Source organism: Heteronotia binoei, chromosome 4, assembly GCF_032191835.1.
Source record: "Heteronotia binoei isolate CCM8104 ecotype False Entrance Well chromosome 4, APGP_CSIRO_Hbin_v1, whole genome shotgun sequence".
Lineage (NCBI taxonomy): Eukaryota > Metazoa > Chordata > Lepidosauria > Squamata > Gekkonidae > Heteronotia > Heteronotia binoei.
The window spans coordinates 57,735,048-57,750,766 of record NC_083226.1 but is presented as its reverse complement, the minus strand read 5'-3'; the positions used below and the strand labels follow the sequence as shown (position 1 = coordinate 57,750,766).

General features: G+C 45.6%; 1 protein-coding gene across 42 annotated transcripts in view; it reads right to left on the bottom strand.

The window, feature by feature from the left end:
• Nucleotides 1–15,719, bottom strand: part of PTPRD (protein tyrosine phosphatase receptor type D) — a 1,753,725-nt gene that overhangs the window by 266,623 nt on the left and 1,471,383 nt on the right. For all 42 annotated transcript variants that reach the window (XM_060237318.1, XM_060237320.1, XM_060237317.1 and 39 more), the window contains one exon: nt 14,251–14,520. In XM_060237318.1, the coding sequence (XP_060093301.1) occupies nt 14,251–14,520 (270 nt within the window). The remainder of the gene's footprint in view (nt 1–14,250; nt 14,521–15,719) is intronic.

Sequence of the window (15,719 nt, the reverse complement as noted above, 5' to 3'; positions counted from 1 at the left end):
CTTAGAACAAGAGATAAACTCCATGTGGATTGCAGTTGGTGAATGGGAGGGTGAAGATGCACAATGCCCTTTAGGAAGGTTTTTGTAGCGGAGTGAGAGAAGACAGTGAGTCCTTCAATGTGTGGATGAAGGGCTGAAATAACGACCAAGTGGACCTTTAGAGAAGAGTAGGCCAGCCTGGAGTTGGACAGAGACAAGGTGTATGACAGAATTTGGACCATAGAGGACTATTCAGGAAGAAAGTTGTGTTGAGCAGCGTATGCCGAAAAGCGCTTCTACTTTTTGTGAGTAGGTTTTCTAGTAGAGGGCTTTCTGGCATTGAGGAGGACACACTGGATTTCTGGTGGGAAGTCTAGAAACTGATTTTCCAGACAGTCATTCGCAGAAGTCCTGGGTCATGGTGCAGGACTTTGCCGTCCTGTTGAGAGATTAAGTCCCAAACTTGGGGAAAGTGATAAAACACATTGTTTGACAGAAGAAAGAAGGTGGTGAACCATGGTTGGCGGGGCCACCAGGGAGTGATGAGGATGCAGTTGGTTCAATAAAAGTCTGATTTTCTGAAGCATTCTCATTATCAGTGGGATTGGAGGGAATAGGTAGTGGAGTGGTCCCAACCACGAGTGGAGGAAGAGATCTCCCGCGGATTGCATGGATGGAGGGCCCCGAGTGTAAAAATGTGGGCATTGAGCATTGTCCAGAGAGGCAAAGGTGTCTATGGTCGGAACCCCGAATGTCCTGAAGACTGTCATAAGATAATTGCAGTTGAGGGTCCATTTGTGGTCGTTCACAAGGTAACGCTTGAACATTCTGGATTCCCAGCAGGTATACAGCTGTGAGGAATATGTTGTGAGCAATGCTCCAATGCCAGAGGGATAAAGATCGTCTGCAAAGTCAAACAGAGGCAGTGCCCCCCTGACGATTGATATAAAACACGGTTGCCACGTTGTCTGAGGTGACCTGGATGTGCAAACCGTGAAGGGACAGTAGAAATGACTTCAGTGCTCTGTGAACAGCCAAGAGTTCTAGGCAGTTGATATGTACAGATTTCTCATAGTCTGTCCACTGCACTTGTACTGTTAGGATCCTGAAGTGGGCTCCTCAACCCCACCTTGAGGCATCGGTCGTGACAATGGCCGATGGGGGTGATCTTAGGAACAGCATTCCTGCCAGAAGATGATGTTTCATTTTCCACCATTCAAGAGATGGAAGAATGTGGTGTGAAACAGTGAGCAAAGTCATTTGCTGTTGTCGGTGCAGGCGGAACATCTGTAGAAACCATAATTGTAGAGGTCTCATGCAGAGTCTCACAAAACACAGGATAGAAGTTGTGGCAGCCATAAATCCCAGAATGTGCTGCAAAATGAAGGCTGTTTGAGTAGGGTGTGATATGATGGTAGCGGCCAGAGACTGAATGCGGTGGGCCCTGTCTGCAGGGAGGTAGGCCTTGTGGGATATCATGGACAGGTGTGCACCTATGAATTGAATGTCCTGTATTGGGATCAGGTTGGACTCTGTCAAGTTGACTTGAAGACCCAATGAAGACAGAAGAGACAGAGTGGTTGAGAGATCTTTCTGACGTTGCTCTTTGGATTGGGCCACAATGAGCCAGTTGTCTATGTAAGGATATATGGAGATTTTTTGTTGGCGGAGCGTCACCCCCCACCACTGCCATACACTTTGTGAAGACTCTTGGAGCAGTCAAAAGACCTAAGGGAAGGGAGCGGAATTGGTATTGTTGGTCCCCGATGGCAAACCTCAAGAATCTTCTGTGGTGATGGTTGATGGTAAGGTGGAAGTAGGCACCTTGAAGGTCTATCAATGCCATCCAAGCATCTTTTGGAATCAATGGGAGAATAGATGGCAGGGTAATCATGCGGAATTTTTTGTACTATACATGGCGATTGAGCTTGCAAAGGTCCAGGATTGGATGTTGTCCTCCATCTCCCTTGGAACCAGGAAGTATCGGGAATAGAACCCTGTGCGATGGAACTGTGGTGGAACTGGTTCTATGGCTGCCTTGTCCAGCAAGGCGGAGATCTCCCTTTGAAGTGGGAAGGATGGAGGAGTATGTATGAATCGATGGAGCCTTGGGGGCGAATCGAACTCTATGGTGTAGCCCCTGTGGATTATTGCCAGGGCCCAGGAATCTGATGTTATGGATTCCCACATGGGGTAAAAAGGAAGCAGTCTTGTGATGCTGGATAGATGTTATGGTTGAAGAGGAGATGGTATGAGGAAGTCAAAGAGACTGTTTTGAAGGGGGAGCAGGATGATTGATTAAGAATTTAGAATCCGGTGCATGAATTTTATATAAGAATTCAATCCTTTTAGATGTAGGTGGAGCTGGCGCGGGCTTATCCCAAGCCTCTTTTAGGCCTTCAAGGTGAACAGGGAGCATTGGGAGAAAGGAGCCCGCAGGTAAGTCCGCATGGACTAGATCATGGACCACATCTGATACTCTTAGTAAATCAGTAGTGAGTTTTATACTGAGAGTATTCGCCATGTTGGTAAGCAGGTCTAAGTAAGCCTTCGATTCTTTGGATGGTGAGAGATCAGCTGGTTTGGTAATATCGGAAACAGGTGATGCTGTTGTGGATGCTGCAGATTGAGACAAATCGGAGTGTTCAGCTTCAGAATCCTCAGGAACATCCATGGGAGTCGTAGGGCGGTCGTGTAAGGACTTGGTCGGTAGCGATATAGCCTTACCTGGAAGGGTAGGTTGGTCAGGTTGGTCCATCTGCTGTTTCGATGTAACCGAGAGAGCAGACATTGAGGGTGCCAGTGATAGTGGTTTCGAATCCTGACTGTAATGTCGGGATTGATGAGCAGATGAAACTTCATGGTATCGAGGGTAGTAAATTTCCTCATGGTACCGAGTATGGTATGTGTCTTCGTGGTACCGAGGTTCACAGTACCTATGTTGGTAGACTTCCTCACGGTACCTAGGCTGGTGGGGTTCCTCATGGTACTGAGGTCAATGGAGCTCTTGGGATGGCGATCTAGAAAACCTATAGTGCCGGTACCGACATGGGGATGGAGTTGATCTGGACCGTGATGGACTGTAGTAATAATAACAATCCCTGCGTCGGCTTGGAGACCGTGGGTCAGAATAGATTTGTGTGGGCAGATCTTTGTGTGTTGGTGGGCCATGTAGTGGGCATCTAGAAAGATGACTATCATGGGCTTGAGTTGAAGACTCTCTTTAAAGTGGAGAGACGGCTGAATCCTTGAAGGTGCGAGGCACCGACACTTCCCGGAACGAGTGGACCCCAAGGAGATTAGCTCGCTGACCTCAAAGTCGAGGCGAAGGTTCCAAGGATTTAGTAGCAAGGATGACTTCTGGTAGGGATTCATGGACAGACAAAGACCGCAATTGGATATGGATGACCTCATTGGTTATGACATCGGTGGGAGTCGAGAGTTCCACTGGAACAGGTAGATGCAGGTAGCCAAGGTAGATGCAGCCGCCGAGTTCAAGGTCAAATCGAATCCGAGTGATGTTTAAAAGACGATTCCAAGCGGTGTTTTTTCTTGGAGTCATCAGATTTCTTGGTATATTTTCCGAACTTATGCTTACTGGGAGCCGATGCCACGGAAGCTGCTGATCGAACCACGTCCCTTTGTGGAGTCAGGGAAGGTGGCGAGGTATGAGACCCAGAATCGTGGGGCATTACAGGCCACAGCGAAGATTCCAGAAGATGGCTTTTGAGTCGAGCAGCATGATTCTTTTTGGCCTGTTTTCCAAACTGGCTACAATGAGCACAGGTGTCAATCCTGTGGGCCTCCCCCAAACAAAATAAGCACAAAGAGTGTCTGTCGGTCAAGGGAATTTTGGTCCCACACCGGATGCACTTTTTAAAAGTTGTTTTGGGGTCCTTCCCTTCCATATGCCTGGGGGGGGGGGGAAGGGAAGGGGTAATAATAAAGAAGATAAAGTGTTTTTTTGTCTTTTTTTAATATAAGGATACCAGTCGAAGATGATGATGAAGAAGAGGTCTTTGGAGAAGAAATGAAGAAAAATGCAACGAGGTTGAGGAGACACAATGAGGTAGGTCTAATCCGAACAGCGGTTAAGAAGAAACTGGGTGGAGCGCCTTCCTCTCACTCCAGGCATGCACAGTGGATGCCTGCTCCCCAGATCGAGAGGGAATGCGTGCCAAAATAAATGCCTAGGCTAGCTTTGAATTCTCCGAAGTCGGGTTCGTTTCCAGGCGGAAAACCCATGTGTGGGACTGCGCAGAGACCACGATGAAGATCACAGAGAACTCACACCAGCACCAGGAGAGGGGGAATGTGTGCCTGCACAGAATGTGTGCCTGCACTCTTGATGAACAACAGTTACACAGACATTCAACTCTGTTTCCATGTGAGGAAGAAATTGCCAGTAAATCTAAGTAGGGACCACGCCAAAGTTTCTTAAATCTATAATACAGTAAATGATTAGAAGAAGGGGCAGCTGACAGGTGACACCTCTTTAACTTTAGCTCACAGAGAAAAACTAAGCCATTTTATTGCATCAAGTGTTGCCCCAAAGTTTGCACAGAACTGTGCTGATCAGTTGAATAGTTGGAAAACTATACTATAAGGTACCTGACTTGGTGATCTGAAATATATCCCTGAGAGACAGTGGGTCTCTTGCAGTCAGGGGGCAAAAAGGTGGCCATTTAGCATTCTACTGGGTTGAAAGAAGGACCACAGAAGAAGAACCCCATTTCTGGAAAACTGGATACAGGTAATGATCCTGAATGGTTGTGGGTAGTTAACTTGTTCCTGTTAAAACAGTCCACACAGGTACTCTTTAAACAAGTGATATATATAACTTGGATTCCAATTTCAGATAGCCATAGTCTCACAACAGTGCATAAAGTAGGCAGTGCACCCTTCTCAAGTAATGCACAGCACATGTTATCTGTGGCTACTTGAAAAATGTCTTTCTAGGTTGCTGCCAAGGAAACTGAGATACAGTATATAGCTCTCAATCCCAATGCACTGCTATGTATTTTTTTTAACCAGGGGACCACAGCCAATTGAAAAGAAAGGTTCCCACAATATGTGCCCCAATCTTCTAGAGAAGCATCTATTGACATTATGATCTAAGGCTCCAAACTGACATACTCTGAACAACTTCTGATCTTGAATCCTCCAGGAGAGGGAGTGAATAACATACCAAGTAGTCAAAAAACACTGCATCTGTGAGTTAATTCATGAGCTGGACGCTAAGAGTAGGTAAGAAAAAAAATTGGTATATTTTCATTTAGGGTATATCAGATCCAGAAAATATCGGTAAATACTAAATTTCCCAAGTACCAGTACTGGTATAATATTGAGTTTTGGAAAATATTCAGTATTTGGGTTTATATACCCAGTCAGGGGTAGGGAACATTGGCTCTCCAGATGTTTTTTGCCTACAACTCCCATCAGCCCCAGCCAGCATGGTCAATGGCTGCGGCTGATGGGAGTTGTAGAAAAAACATCTGGAGAGCCAACATTCCCTACACCTGCCCCAGGGGGACAGCAAGAAGGCATATTTAATTGCCTTCCCTTCCTTCCCCAAACCCTCAGTTGCATTCCCCATCACTCAGCTGATAGGGATTGAAACTGACCAATGGATCTGGCCAGCTGGCTAGAGGAGGGAAGGTGTTTAAACATGCCTTCTCACTCTCCTTTCCATTTCCAAGCGCGAAGTCCAGTGTAAGATGAACTGAAGGAAGAAAGAGGGAGGCAGTGAAAATGCCTCCCCTTTATTTTCCCAGCTGCTCAGCCATGGCAGACCAGCTCAGAGAGGGAAGGCAAGGCATGTAAACATGCCTACTCTCTGTTTCTTGCCTCCCCTGGGCACCTTGCCATGGTGGGGTGGCTGGGGGAAGGAAGGGACAGACAGAAGTTATGTTTAAATGCCCTCCCTCTCCATTCCCCAGCTCCCTGTGGCGGGGGGGGGGGAGGCATTTAAATTCAACAGCTGATACATGCAGGGGAGTGAAACTGACAACTTCTCAGTTTCATTCCCCTATGCAGGTCAGCTGTTAGCTTGGAAAAAAGCCTAAGAAATTCAGGAAACTATGCAGTTGCAAGTTTCCTGAATATGTATTTGGCTTAGGAATACTGAATAAATGTCAATAAAAAATGCACACCCCTATTGGATACCTGAGAGAACCAAACCTGAAGAGAATGTATGTATAAATGTGTACATGGATTATATATTAGGCCACTATGCCTAACAGTTCCTTTATTAAAGCAACAGTGACAAAGCCTTACAACCATTCTTTGGGAGATATGTCTTACTCAAGGTAGGATTGAAATTGGCCCAACATATTGCAGCCATTGGGAGGGAGTAACTAATTAACTAATAAGCATAAAGGTTGTGATGTATTTAAAATTATTGCAAGGTCCTTGGAAAATTGGTTTTAAACAATTTTATTGATAACATATGGTAACAATATCCAATTATATCATTACTATCTCTAACCCATATGATATTTTCCAATCCCCCCTCCTCCGTTACTAGGCTCCCGCCGAGGTTATATACTTAAGTTCAGTTATAAAGGTACCCTTAACCAATCAAAGTTCAATATCTTTCTTTTCTCATATTCATGTTAAAAAATTGTCCAATGTCTTTTTACATTCCACTCTTGCTCTATATAAATTTCTTCCACTCCTTTTTAAACACATCCAAATCATAGTCTCTTAAAGTTCTTGTTAATTTATCCATCTCACTCCACGATAAAACTTTCACAATCCAATCCCATTTCTCTGGTATTTTTTCTTGCTTCCACAACTGCGCATACAATGTCCTAGCAGCTGAGAGCAAGTACCAAATTAGAGTTCTATCTTCTTTTGGAAATTTTTTTATTTGTAATCCCAGCAAAAAAGTCTCTGCAACTTTCTTAAAGTCGTATCCCAAAATTTTAGATATTTCTTGTTGTATCATCTGCCAAAACTTTTTCGCCTTTTCACAAGTCCACCACTTATGAAAAAAAGAACCTTCATGATTTTTTCATTTCCAACATCTATCCGACATCTTTTTACTCATCTTTTCCAGTTTTTTCGGAGTCATATGCCACCTGTACATCATCTTAAAACAACAAGGTCCTTGGAAAATTGATATGCTGGGGGAGCTATATGCAACCACTTTTCTAAGAAAAGGGAAAATAGTACAGGTTTTTTTTTTTTTTTTTTACCGTGGGCCAGAATTGCCATCATTCAGATATGAAGATATAGGAGATTGTAAGCCGCTCTAAGTCTCTGATTCAGGGAGAAGGGCAGAGTATAAATCTGCAATTCTTCTTCTTCAGGAGCCATATGTGGTTCTTTCACACATATTGTGTAGCTTTTGAAGCCCCCACTGGCTGGCTTGGAGAAGACATTTCTCTCTTTAAATAACTTCTCCAAGCCATGCTAGTTGGCAGCTTGGAGAATGCATTTAGAGTTAAAGTTGCTTTCTTTCCAACTCTCTTCTTCCCATCTATTTTCCTTCCTTCCTTCCTTGCTCTCAAACATCTGACATTCATGTCTTGTTGCTCTCAGACACCTGATGTTTATTCTGTGTGGCTCTTACGCTAAGCAAGTTTGGCCACACCTGCTTTAGAGAATACTATTGGAGCCATAAACAATCTGAATGGCAGTACTGCATATTGAATTGGTCATTCCCATAGTGGGATAAAAGGAAACACCAGGATGGCTGATGATGACTACAAATATGTTCATTATAACTTTGGATCCAAAGTTTGGGAGGGGGATTTTACCATGATTGCTTATCTCTGGGTAAAACATTACTGTTTGGGGATTCAGATCCATATGGTTTCAGGACCATTATTTTCTGTGGGGAATATATATGACATCTAGGACAGCTGTTTATAAAGATAATGGAATCAAAGTTGCACAAATTTACACAAACTCCAATCCAAGCTGAGGTGCGAGCGTCGGGCGGCAGGGGTCCATCGAGCAGTCGAAACAGGGCCGAGACGCAGCCGCGGGCTGGCGTCAGGCAGAGGCCGGGAGAAACCGAGCCGGTGCCGGGGAAGAGGTCGCAGAGGTGCGGGGAGAACGGAGCGTGGAGCCCACTGGGGCCGCAGCGGGGCTTCGGCTGAATTCAAGCCGTGGGGGAGCGCTGCTGCCGAGAAACATCGCCAGCCGACGCCGAGACTAAGAAGGATCGGGCGCGGCCATAGGCAAACGGCAGGAGCAGGTCTTTTGCAAAGGACTGGGGCGTGGACTGATACAACGAGGAGGGAGAGGGGCAGCTGCGGAGGGAGACGGAGTTGAGGGGTGCGAGTGAGCGGAGGAGTGGACTGGCCCCGGGACGTAGGTCCCGGTGGACACCCTGGTCTCTGCCTTCGCCCCCCCTTCTCCCCTTTTTCTTCTGGCTTTCCCCTCTCGCCTCCTTCACGCTCCCACACCCCCCCCCACCCGCGACAAGGTCATCAACCGAGAAGCTCTCTCACCCATGCCTCTGAGAACTATATTAAGAACTGTGCTTAAAACGGTCCCTATACTAGAAAACAGCACCTGCACTTTAAGAGCCGCCACAAAGCACCAAAGACGCCTAAAACCTGGACATTCGATTTTGAATACTTATACCAACCACCAGCACTTTAAGAACTAAACCCTACCTCACCTCCAATTTTTATCCCCACTGCCCACGGACTATAGATCACCACTAGAATTATTATTAAGAATGAATTAGATTTAAATTGATTAGAAACTGGATTTATTAAATTGATTAGAAACTGGATTTATTATGTATTTATGTTTTTAAATGCATATAGAATTAATTAATTCAATTGATTATTTATTCACGTTAGCACTTTAGATTAGTTAGGAATTGGACTTTATTATAGTGCTAAGTAGGAATTATTATTTCTAATCAAATTGGAAGATTATGGTGAACTAGATAACTGGGAACAGAGGACGAAGGTGGGCAGGAGATCTATGCTGTGTATCAATACTATCTAGTCAGTGGAATACGATCATTGGGAGAATAGGTCGGGATGTCCGGTCAGGGGATCCCAGTGCTCCTGGGGAGGGGAAGATATGACGGTGGGAATAGACGGAGATGTGAGAGAAGGAGGCTGAGACAAAACAGTACTTGGCCTCCTTCTAGTCTACTTCCCATCCCGACGGTGACAAGTAGTGGGACCAAGAGAAATTGCCCGCGTCCGACACTGGTGTTATGCAACGCCAGGTCTATAAATAATAAGACCGAAACCATTAGGGACTTCCTGCTTCGACAGGACGCAGACCTGGCTTGCGTGACCGAGACCTGGGTACAAGAGGGGGAGACGACAGCACTCTCCCAGATGACCCCCCCAGGTTACTCGGTCTTTCACCAGTCCCGGATTAGTGGGCGGGGGGGCGGTACTCATACGGGAGGGTTACTCCTTCCGGGCTCTCCCGGCCCCAAAGATCGACGGTATTGAGTGTGTTGGCCTTGCGTGGGATGTCGGGGAGAGGTTGGCGATCTGGCTGGTGTACCGTCCGCCTAACGCACCAGCCAGCGCCTTACCATCCCTGATGGAGGCGGTGTCCGGCTGGGCGCTGGAGTACCCAGGGCTTCTGGTCCTGGGCGACTTCAATGTCCATGCCGATGACGCGGCCTCCACTCAGGCGATGGACCTAGTGTCTTCCATGGCGACACTGGGACTCTCCCAATTTGTTACGACTCCCACGCATCAGGCTGGGCACACATTAGATCTGATCTTTGCGACCGGGATTCAAGTGAACGAAATCGCAACGGAGACGATACCATGGTCGGATCACTTAGCCCTCAAGGCTCGTATGGAGACGCTACCACAACCCTGTAAGGGCGGAGAGCCTATTTTGGCTCGCCCACGGAGCCTGATGGACCCGGAACGGTTCCAAATGGCTCTTCGGGATCCTTGGCCCCCTGGCGATTCCCTTGATGCCCTGGTTGATGCCTGGCAAGATCGGCTATCCGGGGCAATCAACGAGATCGCACCTCGACGTCCTCTGCGCCCTCGTTCAAGGCTGGCTCCTTGGTATACCTTGGAGCTACGCCGGTTGAAACAAGGACTCCGACGACTAGAGAGGCAGTGGCGGCGCACTCGTGACGAAGCGGCGAGAACATCCTATAGAACGTTTATGAGGTCTTATGAGGTGGCAGTCAAGGCCGCGAAGAAGAAGTACTTCGCGGCCAAGATTGCGTCTGCAAATTCGCGCCCAGCACAACTGTTTAAAATAATTGGACAGTTAACCACACTGCCCCAAGGCAGACCAAACGTTAGAGAATTGGAAATAGGCTGTGAGGCTTTTGCGAAATTTTTTGCAGACAAAATCACGTCGCTCCGCCAGGACCTGCCCATCACCTTGGATACAGTATGTGAGCCCGAGGCCCCATGCCTGTCTTCGGATTTAATCCTGGATCACTTCAGCCCGCTCAGCCTGGAGGAAGTTGACGGAATTCTCTCCTCTGCACGCCCTACAACTTGCGATTTGGACCCATGCCCCTCCTGGCTAATTAAATCCTGCCTGAGGGAGCTTGAATGTCCTTTATGGGACATCATAAATAGATCCCTCTCGGAGGGGCGCTTTCCATCATCTCTAAAAGAGGCTTTGGTCTGTCCCCTCTTGAAAAAAAGTACAGCGGATCCGGCCGAATTGGCAAACTACCGACCGGTCTCTAATTTACCATTTTTAGGTAAAATTATAGAGAGGGCAGTGGCGTCACAGTTGCAGAGCTTTCTGGATGACGCTTCCATCCTAGACCCTTGCCAGTCCGGCTTTCGCCCGGGTTACGGGACGGAGACAGTACTGGTCGCCCTGGTAGATGATCTCCAACGGCACCTGGATCGGGGCGGTGTGGCGGTGCTGATGTTGTTGGACCTGTCGGCTGCGTTCGACACGGTCGACCATCGGCTACTGACCCGCCGCCTCGCCGATGTAGGGGTGAGGGGGTCTGCCTTACAATGGCTTGCCTCCTTCCTTGAGGATTGGGGACAAAGGGTGGCAATTGGGGGCGAGCTGTCCCAGAGGCGCACACTGGATTGTGGAGTGCCTCAGGGGGCAGTTCTCTCACCAATGCTATTTAATATCTACATGCGCCCCCTTGCCCAGATTGCCAGGAGACATGGACTTGGGTGCCATCAATATGCAGATGACACCCAACTCTATCTGCTAATGGACGGCCGGCCTGACTGCGTCCCAGAGAATTTAGACCGGGCCCTGCAGGATTTGGCAACCTGGTTGAGGAAGAGCGGGCTGAAACTGAATCCAGCGAAGACAGAAGTCCTTTGTCTGGGTCGGGGCGCTCGGGGAGGGGAAATACCTCTCCCGGTCTTCGACGGGGCGCCGTTGAAAGCGGCGCACCGAGTTAAGAGCCTGGGAGTTTTACTGGAGCCTGCATTATCAATGGAGGCCCAGATTGCAGCCACTGCCAAGTCAGCCTTTTTCCATCTAAGGCGGGCAAAGCAGTTGGCTCCCTTCCTAGAGCGCCAAGATCTGGCAATGGTGCTTCATGCAACGGTCACCTCGAGACTGGATTACTGTAATGCCCTCTACATGGGGCTGCCTCTGTGCCAAACCCGGAAGCTGCAGCTGGTGCAGAACGCAGCGGCTAGACTGTTGCTGGGACTCCCTAAATGGGAGCACATACAGCCTGGGCTGCGCGAACTGCACTGGCTGCCAGTTACATACCGGGTTCGTTACAAAGTGCTGGTCATTACCTTTAAAGCCCTATATGGTCGAGGACCTGTCTACCTTAGGGACCCTCTCTCCTCATATGAACCCCAGAGAGCACTGAGGTCAGCCGGGAAAAACCTGCTGACTATCCCCGGACCAAGAGAGGTGAAGCTGCAAAGCACCCGTAACCGGGCCTTCTCCTCTATAGCCCCGAGCCTATGGAACCAACTTCCAGAGGAAATGCGGGCCCTGCGGGACCTAGAACAGTTCTGCAGGGCCTGCAAGACCTTCCTCTTCAGACTGGCTTTCCCTGATGAAAATGGAAATTGCGAAGGAAACCGCCATCAGAAAAAGTAAACATAGCACTAGCACTTTTAAAAAATTAATTAATTTAATTTTAAAGCTTAACCAGATTTTAATTAAATGCTGATAATGTTTAATGTAGTTTTATTTACTTGTATAATTTAACTCTGAACCATGTTGTTAGCCGCCCTGAGCCCGCTCCGGCGGGGAGGGCGGGATACAAATAAAATGTGTTGTTGTTGTAAAGACCTTTCAAAGTTCAGGTTAATTGGACCAGGAGCGTGAATTTTCAGATCACCAAAGTAGATGCCTCTTAACACAGATACAGTTCTTTCCACTGATTTCTAAAATGGTGGCCAAGCAGTAGTCAAGCAGGAGAACTTTGTCTGGCCACATCTGTCTGCATTTTCCTGCTTTTACACAGACTGAATGGCGATACAAATTTCTTACCTTTCCACTGAAAGCTCTGTATTTGCCATTCTTCCTTGTTGTGGCCTGATTGTTCCCTTCCAACAATTAAAAGTGGCTTCCTTTGTATACTCCCCCAGTCCCTTTCTGTCAATTTGCCGTTTTGGAGATGACTAAAATGAATGGCAGGAATGCCCATTGGGAATAATAGGAAAAGCCTACTGGATATAATGAAAGCTAGGAATGCCAACTGATTTGCATAGGCTCTATGGAAATACATTATAGCACACAAAAGCTACAATGAAAAATTGGAACAGATTATAAAAAACCTGCCCTGGGCCTGGAATGAGAGCATACAGAGTGGAATGATAATCCCTGGAAATAGATTGATGGTCCCTGGGGCCAGATAAAACGCTCTGGGATTGCAATTACAGCCCCCCAGAATGGAATGCAGCCCTTGGGACTGGAATTAATGTTGGGGATTTGTTATTCCAGTTCCAAACCAATGATTCCATTTCCAGGGGCCATTATTCCATTCCTGGGGCTATCATTCCAGTCACAGAACACTTATGCTACCCCCAGGAACCATTATCACTCTTGGGGACATCATTTCAGACCCATGGCAGGTTTCTCTAAACCTGTTCCACATGTTTAATGCAACTTCTATTCTCTGTAATGTATTTCAGTGGAGCCCATACAAGTCAATTGACATTTCTGACTTCCATTATATCTGGTGATCCTTCAGTCATCTCCCATTGTTTCCAATCGCATTCTTGTAATTTGTTTTAGTACGTTCTGTCCAGCTCTCTATTTATTGAGGAACAGAAGAACAAAAGTTTTCTACCTCTTCCAAATGAGGGATAGAAAAAGAACAATGGTTCCCTGTGGCTTGTCTCCAAAAGCAATTGTCTGGAAGCTCTTGTGCTCCTCCCTTGCAGAGATCCAAGAGGAGAGGAGAAATGTCATTGATTGAGAAATCAGTAGAATCAAGGAAGAACATGAACACATGTTACAGCCCTCTTGAAGTTGGAAACAATACGGATATTTGGGTGGATGGTAGTTTAATTTCATTAAGAATCTTGGCTCCTAATATCATTATAGAACATCATGGTAATGACCCCGAACAGCTATTTCCTTGCATATCTTCTGTTCAAGTATTTTCATTATGCACACCTGTAGTGACCAGCAGATTCTGGCTTTGGAATCGATAGAACCAAGGCCACTGATGGAGTCAGAGACAGAAATTCAGATGAAATGCAGAATTTACAAGCTAATGCTTCTGGGGCCTAGTAAACCTTTTCCGAAAGTGAAGATTTCATCTGGAAAGTCCTATCACTGCACAAAAGATACCCCCCCCCCCCAAAAAAATATATATGATTGTATAAACAGCATAAACTGTTGTCTTGTTGTTCAAGCAGTGACATTTCGGGTCCCTCTGAGGCATAAAAGGCACAGAGAGTACTTATCAATATATGTCCTCTTTGTGCCACATTTCTTCAATAATGCCTTCTGAACCACAACAGAAAATTTAAAAAAAACCTCAGTTGGAATTGTTTGGTATTATTTTTATCTCAGAGTGGAGGTGGTGAATTGACAGAACTGTCATTGAAGTGAGATGAACCTTTCTCTATGATAGTGGAAGGAGAAATGTGGGAAGGAGGAACTCTCCCACCTGTGTCACATGATAGTGTTGGAGTGAAAGCTCTGTCTTGCAACAAAGCATCCCTTAGAACTTCTAGTTCCAGAAAGATTTAGAATCTTTTTTCATATGTCTAGCCTGTACCTGCACAGTCCCTATGTGGAATTGCACAAAGGACTCAATGGTAAAAATGCCAATTACTCTGGTATGGAAAATAATTGTTTTAAAATTAGCAAAACAGATTCTTGATTATAGACGTAACATACCTTTGACAGTTATCTGTGCTATTGCTTCTATGACACCAAGAGTGGACATAGCCACACAGGTATAGTTGGCAGACTGCCTGACATCATTCAGCTCCAAGACATTCCTTCCTATTGGCATATCATCTTCAGGGGTCAGATCTTCAGCCCCTAGCATCCATTTTACATAGGGCATTGGTGACCCAACAGCAACACAAGTGATATTAACACTTCCTCCTGGCATGATCTCATGGTTGGTGGGTGGGATTGAGAACCTTGGTGGGACTCGACGAACTGAAATGAAACACAAAAAATCTTTAGTGAGTCATACAAATTAGAGTATCATTCTCATATTCAATACTACATGCATTTCACAGTTTAAGTGTTTCATTAATGCTTTTATTTACCAAAAAAAAAAAGAAACGAAAACAAATTATAAGCTAAACAGGTTTATTGTCCATACATAAATGATTTTGCATTTATTTATCAGTGTCTTTTAACCAAATTCATACAAAAGTTGGTTCAGATCTAGCAGGGCCCCACAATTTACTGACTGCATACTAACAATACACAAACACCATGCAAAAGATACACACACACATATATATGCATGCATATTCTGTATGTATATGTATACATATATATGCACAGTAGAATACTGGAGGGTCAACAGCATGCTCCAGTTGAGTATCAAAATCAACTTATATGCTGCACACTTCCAGCTGATGTGAAGAAATGTGGTGTAACACATTGTCACATCACAGCCCTCGAACACATCACCTACATACACTGAAAATGCAATTCTGATTTGCTTTCAGACTCAAGAGTGGATGCAGCCTCAAGACCTCACACTAGCACTGTAACAAACATAGGAAAATATAAATATATATATATAGAGTCACAGGAGAGGAAACAAGGCAAAGCCAGTATGAGAACTGGATTTTGTCATGCAGGCAAGCAAATGACAAAGTCTATAAGGAATCATGCTTAAGAAAGAACAGTCACAGAGAAAAATTTGTGGCAACTAAAAGCACTTTCAAAAAGGAAAAAATAAATAAAGAAGATTTTTTTAAAAAAAATGTAGGGGCAAGATAGTTTGGAAGTAAGGATAGAATTGGAAGTAGGAAGATACTTGATTAAACTTAGGACTGTTATGAAGCAAGTGTAAGGTGGTAGGGAAGGAGCAAAACATTAAACATTCCGGGTTCCATGGTGTTCACATAGAAGGAAAGCAAAATAAACTGCTAATATTTGTAATACTATTAAAGGCAGCTCTGTGTATACAAAATGAGGGACAGTATATCTAAACACATAGCAGCAGGGCATTGCATTAACAGAGTAGTTAATATTTAAGCAAACACAACACTGAGAAAATTACCAGGCAATAACAGATCAGTGTTCCTGCTTCAAGTAATCTCTCTGTGTGTGCATGTATGATGACAGTTACAGAGGTAACAGAAACAGGTAGTTTTGGACTTGAGCCTTTCAATGGA